The following is a 14262-nucleotide window of genomic DNA, read 5'->3' as shown; positions in this document are numbered from 1 at the left end:
TTTCTTTAAGGGGAAATTTTGTCTCTCTAAATCTACTAGACTAGCTCTTGGCTTAAGTGTCTATAATTGATTTAAGATTTTTTTAAAGCCTTTGAAAAAATTTCAGATTAGAATCTTCCCTCTCCCCTCCCCCCCTTTTTTTTATGTGAGATTTGTCAGGGATATAGAATTGGCTCAAAGACAAGAAACAAAGAGTATAAACAGTTGGTTCAGGATAAGAACTGTTAACAGTGGGATCAATGTTAGGTCTAGTCAGTTAACATCTTTTTAGAAGTAACGGGGAAGAGGTGGGGCATAGTGAAGTGTTCTGGTTTGTACATGACTGTGAGTTCTCCCCAGTAATGAAAGACCTAGCTAAAAAAGACAAGCTGTAGGGGAACTTTTGCATAAAGTAGCAGTTGAAGTTCACACATCTAAGCAGAAACTGGCCCATTTAGAGAATAATAATATAACTTTGTGAGCCCTGAACTATCAGTTAAGAGCCAGGAATGGGCTCTAGGAGTTACTGTAGGCTATTTCCTGATGGCATATCCCCTATTGTGCAAAGGAAGTGCTGTGGACAAAGGCGTAGGAACAGGAAAATACAGAGCTGTGAGCTGAATCAGCAGTGCAGCCTAGAGCCTAGGTCTAAGTAAAGGTGAGTAATGTAGTCACACTACTGTATAGGGTAAAAAGGAAGAATATATTTGTATTTTTAAAAAGTAATGATGGGGGCAGCTAGGTGGCACAGTGGATAAAGCACTGGCCCTGGATTCAGGAGGACCTGAGCTCAAATCTGGCCTCAGACACTTGACACTTACTAACTGTGTGACCCTGGGCAAGTCACTTAACCCTCACTGCCCCACCATGGGGAAAAAAAAAAGTAATGATGGAGCTCTAGACCATGTACTTTGTACATACATATAGTCTTAATTTGCCCTTCAAATCTGATCTCTCTCACCTCAACCTAATTTTTTGTAAAGATATTAACATACTTTTTTGTAGTTAGTTTGCCTTGTTCGTTTGGATGCCACTAGAGCTATCATTGATAGTGCATTCTCTTGACCACATGAATGCCAGTGAACTAATTACACAGGATGGCTTTGCATGAGAATTAGTGTTTTGACAGCATCTTTCTCTAAGGTACTAAAAGTGCCTTATAAAAGTGAACAGTGTCTTTTTCTTCCTTTACTTTATTTAAAGTTCTAATCTAACGCCTCATCATAATAAGGAGGCATCCCTGAGCTTTCAAAATCTATTCCAATATACCCAGCTCCTGACACAGGTGATGGGCTCGAGATGCAAATAAGCCACATTTTTGGACATGGTCAATGTGGAAATTTGATTTGCTTGACCATGCATCTTTATTACAAGGTCTTGGTTTGTTTTATTTTGTTTTTCCAATGGGGGGAAAAGAGGTAAGAGGGAGAGAAAATAAATGTTTACTAATTGAAAAAATTATCAGATAAAAACACATTTTTTTAAAAAAACCCACAGAATCTGTGCCAATGTAGGGCAAGACTTAGCCAACCCTACCAAGCTGGAAAGCCTTTGAGTATAGGGTCAGTGATAGACTGTATGTCTATCTTGTCTAAGACCAGCCTAGCTAAGTTCAGACAAGGTTCATTACAAGAGTGACCTCAAGGTGATGAATGTTTTGGCCATAGCAGCTATCAAAGACCATCTACTGAGTTGTAGATCTGTCTCAACCACAGACCTTTAAAGTATTAATGTTGAGGTATAAGAACCTCATTATAATGAATGAGAAATTTGGCTCGGGTAGGTGAGTCCGTGTCAACGTAGGAACTCTAACCCAGAGCTCCTTTTTTGGGGGAGGGCAGAGGAATGAGAGTCAGGGGTGTGATGAAGGAAGATTGGTCGGCAATTTTTATGATGAACAAGCACATGGGAAGAACATTTTAAAAGAATGTGGTGACATGTAAAAATCTACATTATTCCAGATTCTCTTCTGATCTTTATCAATGAACATACATACATTTCTACACAGTTGTAATATGTACCTGCTATTGAGTGTTCTGCTTTTTTTTATCTTAATATTATTTCATACTAATTTTTCCAGGTATTGGAAAATGGAAGATTCTTTCATTTTCTATATCTACATTTCCTTATCTATATTTTGCTTGACGTCCTGCTTCTTAGTTCTCCACTTAGCAAATGACACAGCTCTTAGTATTCAGTTGCATTCTTGAAAAGGATTGCTTTGGGGGCACTTTATCTCCCTCTAGATGATTTGGTCTCTTGAACGAATCAATTATTGAGCACTAAGTATGGTACTCATTTTACCCTTAGTGCCATCTTTAATGCTATGGAAAGATGTATGGGAATAAAAGACCATACCTGCCCTTTTTAGAAATTAGGACAGAGGACAAATACATAAGCAGAAGGCATACAAAGCTTATAAATAATAATAGCAAAGTAAAAATTGACAATGTGTAATAATCTATGTACAAAGTCTCACAAGATATTTTTCTCACAAATTTCATTGTTGATATAAATGTACAAATATAGATTGACTTATTTTACAGATAAGAAGATTAAGGTCCAGAGTCACACAACTACCATCGATTCAGCTGTAACTATAATTGAGGTCTCCTGACTGCCAGTCCAAGGCAGTCTTTCCACTATACTACAGGGGTGATGCTCACTATTCATGTCCTAAAATTCTCTTTTCTGTGTTAATTCAATTGCATGAATTAGATATGATATATATTTTAATTACAAATTTAAAATTACAAGTAAAAATTCAAAATGACATCATTACAAATGATATTCAGATAGCAGAAGTGGAATTTATAGTGTTTCCAGAAAAGGAAAAGTATGACAGGGTACAGTGTAGTTGGAGACATGAATAAGAAAATGAGCTATTAACTCAAGTACCCACTGACCAAGTGATAAACTTGAGACAGAAATGATCAGAGTACTTCTTTATTTGGAAGTAGGTAGGATGAAGGGAAAGTATAGAAATATTTACTTGTATATCAGTACCTAGTTTTATAATTGTTAAAAATGCACAGGTGCTAGCGGTGAATTTTTTTTTTAATATTTGCTTGTATAAAATATGTGTGATGTTCTGACATGATTTTATTTAGTGCATATTGAATATGATGTACCCCAGCTATTAGCATACTAATAATTGCACCACGGTAGCCCTCATTGGCGGGGAGGGGGCGGGGAAACAAGTGCAAAGAGGTAGAGGAGAGCAGAGGAGCAGAAACGATATGAAAAGAGGAGGATTTGATGGCAGTAGGTGGCAGCAGGACTGTTTTGCTCTAATGCAAAATAAACCACTTGAATGGGGCTAAATTCTTGAAGTCTGCTTTGTGGGTGTAAGACTTGTCAGGCTTGCTTTCCTCCTTGCCTCCCAGTGGTTTAAGTATTGCACCTGTACACTGAAAAGAATCCCTGGTACAATATAACTAATAAGTGGCCGCCTGGCCTCTGTCTGAAGACCTCCCAGGAGGAAGAACCCACTCCTGTCTTAAGGCAGCCATGCCACTTGTGGCTGACTCTAATTGTTAGGAATTTTTTTTTCTTGACATCAGGCATTAATTTGTCTCTTTGTACTTTCCATCCATTCATAGCCCTTGTTTAAGCTCTCCAGGACCAAACAGATCTATGCATGCTCTTTGGTAGCCCTTCAAACCCTGAAAAGGGCTATCAACACCTCCCGCCCCATGCCCCTGTCATTTCTTCCCTAGGCTCCTAGTATCTCCTGTTTTTTTCCTACCTATCTTCCCTTCCTCTGTGCTTCTCATGCTATGAATGGACAAAGCCCCTGCTCCTTTTGCAGATGGTATTCATGCCCAGAGATTTAAATTCCTTATTAAAGGTATGTCATAAGGGGCAGCTAGGTGGCGCAGTGGATAGAGCACCGGCCCTGAATTCAGGAGGACCTGAGTTCAAAGTCGGCCTCAGGCACTTGACACTTACCAGCTGTGTGACCCTGGGCAAGTCACTTAACCCTCATTGCCCTGGAAAAAAAGAGAATATATGGTAGGTATCTAGGAGACAGTGTAGCTCTGAGAAAAGGAAATACACTATTTCTGTAGTGCATTGGTTACATTACCAATGCTGCAGTGACCTGATTCTTTTGGCTCACAGCCGATAAGGATGCAAAAGAAAAAGATAAACATTTGGATGATAACAAGCTTGTGTGCACTGTGTGTGTTTTAAGGGCCATTCATTGCATAATTCAGAGAGAGGCATTTTCGTGGCCTAGCCTTCTTGGAGCCTCTGAATCTTCTTGAGAATATGATAAATCACAAATATGGGAGACCCTGCTTCATTTTGTCCCAGAGGATAGTGGAGGGACAGTAAGAATCAGAGAAGGCTCTGCTAACATTCCATTCTAGAAACTTGTAGCTTCTCACACTGACCTCTCATCACTACCTTTCTTCACATCTCACGTACCTCAGTTGTATTGTTGCACTTTGGTGAACAAATACCAATTTATTAGCTGGTAGCATTATTTTATTTGGACTCATCTCCCTTTAATGTCTCTGATTGTTAACCTTTCTCTTTGTGTTATGACAGGTAGAACAAAATTGGGCCACACTACAGGGGGGTGAGATGACCATCCAAACAACACAGGCCTCAGAAGCAACCCAAGCAGTGGCATCATTGGCAGAGGCTGCTGTGGCAGCTTCTCAGGAGATGCAACAAGGAGCAACTGTCACCATGGCTCTCAACAGGTAGAAATGAAAATGGGGAACCCAAGTTTTCCCCAAGATATATGTGAAGTCCTGCAAGGAGAAATGCATCTAGGGATGTTGAGAAGTAAATTATTGTGGGTTGGCCTGTACTCATCATTAAGCCATTCTAACCTAACCATCTATAGGGATTTATTGAGTAGATCATTTTCTCTTTTCTTTTATATTATCTATTGATGGGCCACAGGTGACAAGTTTTAAGTAACTCTTGTCCGTTGAGTCCCTACCCCAATGCCAATTTAAAAGAAATAGGACGGGGCAGCTAGGTGGCGCAGTGAATAGAGCACTGGCCCTGGAGTCAGGAGTACCTGAGTTCAAATCCGGCCTCAGACACTTAACACTTACTAGCTGTGTGACCCTGGGCAAGTCACTTAACCCCAATTGCCTCACTAAAAAAAAAAAAGCAAGCAAGAAATATGACATTATGGCAAATCAAATTGATCATTTTTTTTTATATAAGCCAAAGAAAAGGGCTTCTTTTCTTTCACCATATTCCTTAGTTGGCCAGATTCCTGTTTAAGCCATGCACTGGATGGTTTTCCTTGCATTTCCCTCTTTTATGTATCTACCCAGATGTAGAGTCAATCTTGGAATCACCAGAGTATATAGTGATTCTCTTCTCTTGAATGAACTTGGGAATATTTTTATTTAGTTTTAGCAGTTGAGAGGGTGTAGTAGCTGGAGCACTGGACTTGTAATCAGGAAGACCCGAGTTTGAATCTTTTCTAAGTTCCTTACTAGTTTTTGTGACCCTGGACAAGTCCCCAAACCCTCAAACCTCAGTTTCCTGATCTGTAAAATGGGGATAATAATATCACCTATTTCACAGGGTTATTGTGAGGATCAAATGAAATATTGTACGTAAGGCAATTTGTAAACTTTAAAGCATTATATATAGTGATTACAGTATACCCGACAATGTACTGTAAGTTATGCTAGGTATAATATGGCAGGATAATTAAGTGCTGGATTGTGTGGTATCTGCTATGCTTACAGTAGAAGTTTAGAGAAGGGGAGACCGGCTTCCCTGGAGTAATCAAGGAAAGCTTCATGGAAGAGATGAGACTTGAGCTGAGGTCTGAAGGAATAGTATGTTTTACATAGGTAGAGGGAAGGCAGGCAGACATTTCACGTGGGGGATTAGCAAGAGCAAAGACATAGTGATAGCAATGATTACAACATGTTTAAAGAATGCTGGGTGAAATTGGACTACCTAGAGTGGAAAATTCATAAGAGGAAGTGGTGGGAAGTAAGGTTGGGTACATAGGGTAGAGCCAAGCAAAGGCATTAGGATTCAATATGGTAGTCAATAAAGAGCCATTATGAGTGAGAAAATTACATGATGAAAGCAGTGAGGATGGATCCGAATGGTAGATAGGCTGGAGGAATGAGATCATCGAGAGGGCATTGCTATCAACCATGATTGCGATATTGAATTGGAGGGACAGAGAGAACTGATCTAAGCAGAGAGAAAAATTTCAAAGGCAAAAATCAACAGGATTTTGTGCTATTTGTGTATGAGGGATGAAAGAGAGGAGGCACAAAGAATGTCCCAGAATTTTCCACTTGGGAGTATTATAGTGCCCCTGATAGAGATAGGGAGGTTCTCCTTCAGAGACAGCAAATAGGAAAGACAGAAGAAGATCTTAGAGTGTAGCCAGGGTAAGAGTGACCATTGAGCTTCTTCATATGAGCAATCAGTTCCTCGGAAGGTGACCACTCACCCTGACTTTGACATATGCACCAAACACAGGCATACACACGCTCCCTCCCTCCTATCTTCTCTGGTTTGGTATTTATCACTCAGCCCACATCGTAAGTCAGGCAGCATGTGAAGCGACTTAAGAAGGAGCACAGAGCGGAGCATCAACTCTACTTGTTTGGATTTTAAATGAATGCCATTTCAGTAGGTTCCTGTTGGGTCTCAGGAGCCTTGTGAAGGGCTTGCAGTGGCACAAGTCTCTCAGATCCAAGTAGTAGCTGAGGCTCATTGTCAGGGCACCAGGAAGGAAAAGATTCTTCTTCCTTTATGTAGAAGCAGAAGAGGAACTGACTGCAGAGGTGCTTGTGTGTTCTATGTATCTATAAAGAGTTGGCCAGCCAGTTAGCCAATGATTGATTATCACTTTGAAGAAGGTTTACAGGCAGCCTGCATTGCCCTTGCAGGGTAGTCATTCTTCACTTTGGGAGATTTCACAGATGTCAGAAAATTAGTTTTCCCAGAGTCACTTATCAAGTCAGAGACTGACCTGGGATTAGAATCTTTTGCTCAGTTGTTGGTGGAGCTGTGAACTGATCCAACCATTCTGGGGAGCAATTTGGAATTGTGCCCAAAGGGCTATAAAGCTGTGCATACCCTTTGACCAGCAATACCACTTTTGGATCTTTTTCCAAAGAGATCATAAAAAAGGGAAAAGGATCCACATGTACAAAATATTTATAGCTACTCTTTTTGTGGTGGCAAGGAATTGGAAATTGAGGTGTTGCCCATCAATTGGGGAATGGCTGAACAAGTTGTGTTATATGAATGTAATGGAATTCTATTGTGCTGTAAGAAATGATGAGCAGGAGTTCAGAGAAACCTGGAAGGACTTGCATGAATTGATGATGAGTGAGATGAGCAGAACCAGAAGAACATTATACACAGTATCAACATTATGCATTGATCAACTGTGATAGACTTGATTCTTCTCAGCAATACAAGGGTACAAGAAAGTTCCAAAGGACTCATGATGGAAAAGGCTCTCCAAATCCGGGAAGGGGGAAGAAATTGTGGAATATGGATGCTGAGTGAACCATACTATTTCTTTTTTTGTTGGTTGTTTTTTTTGTTGGTTTTTAGTGAGGCAGTTGGGGTTAAGTGACTTGCCCAAGGTCACACAGCTAGTAAGTGTTAAGTGTCTGAGGCCGGATTTGAACTCAGGTACTCCTGACTCCAGGGCCGGTGCTCTATCCACTGCGCCACCTAGCTGCCCCTCTTTTGTTTTTGGTGCTGTTGTTTTTCTTTTTTGAGGTTTTTCCTTTTTTGCTCTGATTCTTCTCTTATAACACGACTAATGCAAAAATATGTTTGATGTTATATGTATATATATCCTATACCAAATTACCTGCTATCTAGGGGAGGAGGGGAGGGAGAAAAATTTGAAATTGGAAATCTTATATAAACAAATGTTGAAAACTATCTCTACATGTAACTAGAAAATAATAAAATGGGGGCAGCTAGGTGGCGCAGTGGATAGAGCACCGGCTCTGGAGTCAGGGGTACGTGGGTTCAGGTCCGGCCTCAGACACTTAACACTTACTAGCTGTGTGACCCTGGGCAAGTCACTTAACCCCAATTGCCTCACTAAAAAAATTTTTTTAAAATAAAATACTTTTATCAGAAAAAAAAGAAGGTAAGCAATTTGATATAGGTTATACATGTAGTCTTGCAAAATATATTTCCATATTACTCATTTTAAAAGAAAACATGGACCAAAATAAAAACTCAAGAAAAATAAAGTTAAAAAAAAAAAAGAAAGAAAGGGACTTGCCAAGAAAGAATAGAGTATGTTTATCCTGATTTAGGGGGATTCTCCATATCTCTCAAATAATATCCTTACTCTTCAAAGTTGCATTGATTGAAGGAACTATTAGAAATGATCCACCTGAGGTCTATAACTACATTTCATTGTATCACTGCTCTCATTTTAAAATTCTCTTTCATTCTGTGATGAGGTATAAGAGAAGGTGGAAGATACCTACTCAAATGCCAGCTGAAAATGTAAATGGTAAAAATAAAAAGGTCATTTCGGGGGGAGAAGAATCTTTTGCTCAGTCCTCTGAACCATGTAGCTTCTCAGTGACTTGGAACTTACTCAGTTCCTTACAGTCTTTGCTCAGCCCCCATTCTTTTCCTGTAATAGAAGACACACAGATAAATTCCTGAAAAGTAGGAACTATATTAGAAAGAACCTGGGGCAGCTAGGTGGCGCAGTGGATAAAGCACTGGCCCTGGAGTCAGGAGGACCTGAGTTCAAAGCCAGCCTCAGACACTTAACACTTACTAGCTGTGTGACCCTGGGCAAGTCACTTAACCCCAATTGCCTCACTAAAAAAAAAAAAAAAAAAGAAAGAACCTTCTCTCCTCTTAGCCTCGGAAGCCCACATCTTAAGCCTGCCCTGACCAAGAACATGAAAGTAGGTAGCCATAGAAAATGAGCAAAATATGACTTTACTGAAGCTTCTAATCAGCAGACTGGATGTGCCAGCTTAGTGTGGGTGCCCTGGGAGCTGTGTGGATGGTGGAAAATATGAGGCAGGTCCTGGCTCCTTTCACCGTTAGGACCATGGTTTATTTCTAAAGTCTACAAGGGTAATGGTTTCCCTGGAGGTCTTATTAACAAGCTCAAATGCAGCTGAGGTGGCCACGGTGTTTACACCAAAGGAAAAGGCACAGAGTTTACTATGGCATGTAGGAGTCCAGAGATGTTGAAATCTGCTCGCAATCAGTGTGCCCAGCTAATGTCAAGGGGTAAGCTCTGGTAGTGAGTGGTATGTACAGCTCCTCTGGGGGAAAAGGCAAAATCTGACAGTACCAGACCGTCTAGAGTAGAGTAACTGGGTCTCTTGAAATTCCTCAGGGGCAGCCACTGTCTGGGACCCCTTTCATTAAATCCCACATTGTTGACAATTAGGTTGGAGTTAAGACTTTAGTTTTTAGTCATTGCTATTATTTGAGATGACTGTTCCAGACCTCCTGCAAATTTCCAGATGTAATTCAAATTTAATTTATTGTGAGAATTTTTCTTAGCCAAAATTGCATCGATAACTTTAGGCATCCTCAATATTCATAGGGCTGCCCTGTTCCTGCCCACTTGCCTTTTAGGCAGAAGTGGAACAGGTGTGGTTGTCTGACAGTTAGCTGTTTTGGTCTAGCAGTATAAATAACAAGTCAAAGGCTCAGGCCAGCCTACATCATGACAGACTGGGGAAGATGAAGAAGGTAGAGAGTTTCCTTCTATCAGGGAAAAAGAGGCTCAGAAAAATCCAGGACTCTGAGCAGTACTTTTATGAGTGTTTCAAAACAAAACTGGATTGAGGTCCTTAGTAAATGTTTGAAGCTACAGTCTTCTGATTCCCTGTTTGACAATCTATATAGAGCCTGTTTTCATTTTTATGACAACCCAGAGAGTCTTCAGTTTTCTCAAAAACAAATTATTTTTTTTTTTTGAGGCAATTGGGGTTAAGTGACTTGCCCAGGGTCACACAGCTAGTGTCAAGTGTCTGAGGCCAGATTTGAACTCAGGTCCTCCTGAATCCAGGGCCAGTGCTCTATCCACTGTGCCACAACCTAGCTGTCCCAAAACCAAATTACTTTTACTAAAGGTTTTGTTGAATAACACTTTTAGTAAGAGATTGTTTTCCTCAAATAATTGGCAGTAGAATTATCATAACTTCAAAAAGCCTGAGAATCACTTCCTTAGACCATCCTCATAGATACCAAGGCATCATAAGCAACCAGTTCTCCAAAAAATTTTACTTGCCCTACTGCTCTATTCTCAGTTATCTAGCCTGAGGTACCCAGAAAATAAAATAAATATAAACATTCTTTTTGCACATGAGAAATTCCCAGCTTCAGTTGTTGGTACTTACATTCCTTTTCTTTAAATATATTCCTTTACAAAACCTATTCTTAGATATGCCTTGCCTAATGCCTAGTACATAGTATAGGCAGAATGAATGAATTAATATGCTAAGAATTTATTTTATATTATCTGATCTCACCTTACACATTTGACCAGGCCCCCAGGGGCTTCCAACAGTTGAAGAGAACCAGTGATATTTCTGTGTTCCACTTTTTTTTTTAAAGCAGGGCAATGGGGTTAAGTGACTTGCCCAAGGTCACACAGCTAGTGTCAAGTGTCTGGGGCCAGATTTGAACTCAGGTCTTCCTGAATCCAGGGCTGGTGCTTTATCCACTGCACCACTTAGCTGCCCCCAGGTGAACTCTTTTTTTTTTTTAAGTGAGGCAATTGGAGTTAAGTGACTTGCCCAGGGTCACACAGCTAGTGTTAAGTGTCTGAGGCCGGATTTGAACTCAGGTATTCCTGACTCCAGGGCCGGTGCTCTATCTGCTGTGCCACCTAGCTGCCCTTCCCAGGTGACCTTTTGATCTGGCCTCTCAGTTTGTTCACATAGAAACAGTTTGGGTTTGGGTTTCTTCTCCTCATGCACAAAAACCTTAGGAGATCCACATTCCCGTGTGGATAGCCTCTCTGCAAATTTCTGTTGGCATGTGGTTCCGGAATGCAGTGAGAGCTTGAGGGAAAGTCAGATAACTGGGTGTGAACTAGTTTAGCTTCATTTGAAGATGTGGGAAGCTCTGCTGGACTTCAGAATCCTTACATTCCATAGGACCCTTAGAAAGGCCAAGACATTAGAAGGAGATGTGATCTCAAAGAATACTAGCAGCTACAACGACTTTGAAAATACCGACGTATTCTAAATTTGCTCCTTTTGTAAGGCTCTGAATAAGCTTGAATCCAGAGCCACAGCACTCCCATCTTGCCCAGTACTATGTATGACATCACATTGAGTGTCATGGAGAAGATTACAAGGCTATCATAAATTGTGCTGTCATGTAAGGAGGAAGCAGTAACTAAGAATACTAGGAATAAACGTTGTACTTTTCCTTCAACCACCCTTGAAATCCTGTCAGAAAATAGGACACAGCTGCACTACACTCTAATAGCATGTTTTTCAGCTTTCCATTCAATACCAGGTCAGGCCATGAAATGTTTTCATTGTTTTCAGTAGTAATTGGATGCTCTAAATTTGACTGTAGCATTATTTATTGGCAGAATTTTCTTAGATTATTAAGAAAGACACCAAATAATTATTAATTATGCAACCATTAATTAATACTTAAGAAATTGTAAACTACCATGCAAATGCTAAATAATTGTCTCTGTTTTAAGTCCAGATCAGCCTTTCCATTTTACTCTGAGTTCCGATTTCAGCTGCTGTTGAATAGCTATATTATTTTTTTAATTAATAAAGTAATTTATTTTTTTCCCCGTTACATGTAAAGATACTTCTCAACTTTTGTTTATACAAGCTTTCCAATTTCCAATTTCTCCCTCCCTCCCCCCTCCCCTAGACAGCAGGTAATCTGATATAGGATATATATATAATAACATTAAACATATTTCTGCATTAGTCATGTTATAAGAGAAAAATCAGAGCAATGATGAAAAACCTCAAAATAGAAAAACATCAGCACCAAAAACAAAAGAAATTCAGCATCTATACTCCACAGTTCTTTTTTTTTTTTTCCTGGATTTGGAGATCCTCTTCTATCATGAGTTCCCTGGAACTCTTCTGTACCATTGCATTGGTGAGAAGAATATAGTCCATCACAGTAGATCAACACTCAATGTTGATGATACTGTGTACAATGGTTCTTCTGGTTCTGTGAATAGCTATATTATTGGAAATACTTATTATTGCTATTAAGACACTGAGAAGAAGCCTCCTCCAGTATAAAGAGACTAGAAGTATAAAGATAAATGTTTTTTTTAAGTCATTAAATCTGGCTGGCTCCCAACAGGTTCCATAAAAATATACTCCTTGAATAATTATTTCTGATTTCGTACTTCTTGGAGTATATGACTAATAGTGGGATCACTGGGTTCAAGTATATGGACAGTTTACTCACTTTTTTAAAAAAAATCCAAATTTTTTTAGAGCCAAACCAAATCACAACAGGATACATATTTTTGGGGGGGCAGGGCAATGAGGGTTAAGTGACTTGCCTAGGGTCACACAGCTAGTAAGTGTCAAGTATCTGAGGTTGGATTTGAACTCAGGTCCTCCTGAATTCAGGGCCAGTGCTTTATCCACTGTGCCACCTAGCTGCCCCTAACAGGATATATTAATGTACTTTTCTTGCCTCTCCCCTCTAGCATACACTCTTCCTTCCTTCCTTTTTCTTGTTTTTGGTCACATTTTAGATTTTGCAGAGTATTTGGTGAAACCTCAAAGAAAATTTAATGTGCATTTCTCATCTTGATTTTTATGTTTTCTTATAGTCATCTCTAGTTTCTGGTCTTTTGAAAGCTGTTCAGATTCAGTAAACATTTATTGGTGCCTGACTCTTGGTCTTTAGTATTTATACCAATTCTTCATATATCTTGATTATCACATTTTTATTTGTGATATTTGATGCAAATATTTTTTCACTCAAGTGTATCTTATTTTATCTATATTACTTTTGTTTATTTAAGGACTTTCTAACTTTATATAATTAAAATTGCCCGTTTTTTTAAATGTCATTAAATATGCATCAATATGAATGTGATGTGAGTGGTAACCTTTAACCATTATAATGGGAACCTGGAAATGACAATAAATAGTTTCCTTTCCCACATGGAATAAGTTACCAGTGCTAAATAAATAGCTGGATAATTGGAATAGAACTTAGATGTTCATTTTCCCATATTTAAGTAATTGTTGGTATTAATGGCAAGGGAATGACATTTTTTTTTAGAAGATAAAATTACATTTTAATAAAGGGAGAAGGGGTAAAGACACCCGAACACTGAAGACTCAGACGTCCTCCAGGCGACATTTTTAATGTGATTCTTTTGTTCATTGTCAGTCAGAAAGCATTTATTAAGTGACTGCTGTGTGTCAGGCACTGTGCTAAGCTCCCAGGATACAAAAGAAAGGCAAAAATAGTCCTTGTTCTTAGGGAGCTTCACAGTCTTTTATGGAAGACAACATGCAAACAACTTTGCACAACAAGATATGTATGGTACAAAGAGTCAAAAGAGGGAAATCACTAGAATTTAGGGGGATCCATAAATGCTTCTTGAAGAAGGTGGCATTTTAACTGGGAGCTTAAAGAAAGCCAGGGAGACCAGGAGGTAGAATTAAGCAGGGAGAGAATTTCCAGCCTGGGGGAAAGCCAGTGAAAATGTACTTAGTGGGAAGATTGTGTGTCTTGTTCGAGAACAGCAAAGAGTCCTGTGTTTCTGTATCACAGACTATATGATGGGTGGAGTAAGGTGTAAGAAAACTGGAAAGACGGGAAGGCGCCCAATTATAAAGGGTTTTAAATGCAGACAGAATTTTATATTTGATCCTGGAGGTAAAAGGGACCTACTGAAGTTTATTGAATTAGGGAATGACATAAACTAACTTGTACTTGAGGACAATCAGTTTGACAGCTGAGTAGAAGCCAGATTGGAATGGGAATGAATTGAGGCACAGATACCAAACAGAAGGCTATTACAGTTGCATAGGTGTGCAGTGAAAAGGGCCTATATTAGGGTTATGGCAGTATCAGAGAAAAGCTGTTTGAAGCTAAAATCAAAAGGACTTTGAAGTTAGGATATGACGGGTAAGAGATTCAAAAGTTGAGGATGACACAGATTCCAAGCCTAAGTGATGAGGAGCATGTCAGGTACCCTCAACAGCAATAAGAAAGTTAGGAAGAGAGGAGGGCTTGGGGGGAAAAATAATGAGTTGAGTTTAAGATATAGTTCAAGATATCCAGTAGGCAATTAGA

The 14262-nt window shown here is 39.4% G+C and overlaps 1 protein-coding gene across 1 annotated transcript in view; it reads left to right on the top strand.

The window, feature by feature from the left end:
- The window catches only part of NRF1 (nuclear respiratory factor 1), a 152167-nt gene that overhangs the window by 102016 nt on the left and 35889 nt on the right, over positions 1 to 14262 (top strand). Inside the window, exon 9 of the mRNA XM_043969200.1 lies at positions 4534 to 4691. Within this exon, the coding sequence (XP_043825135.1) occupies positions 4534 to 4691 (158 nt within the window). The remainder of the gene's footprint in view (positions 1 to 4533; positions 4692 to 14262) is intronic.

This window comes from Dromiciops gliroides, chromosome 5, assembly GCF_019393635.1.
Source record: "Dromiciops gliroides isolate mDroGli1 chromosome 5, mDroGli1.pri, whole genome shotgun sequence".
Classification (NCBI taxonomy): Eukaryota; Metazoa; Chordata; class Mammalia; order Microbiotheria; family Microbiotheriidae; genus Dromiciops; species Dromiciops gliroides.
Note: the sequence above shows the minus strand (reverse complement) of the source record. Positions and strands in the feature narration are given on the sequence as shown.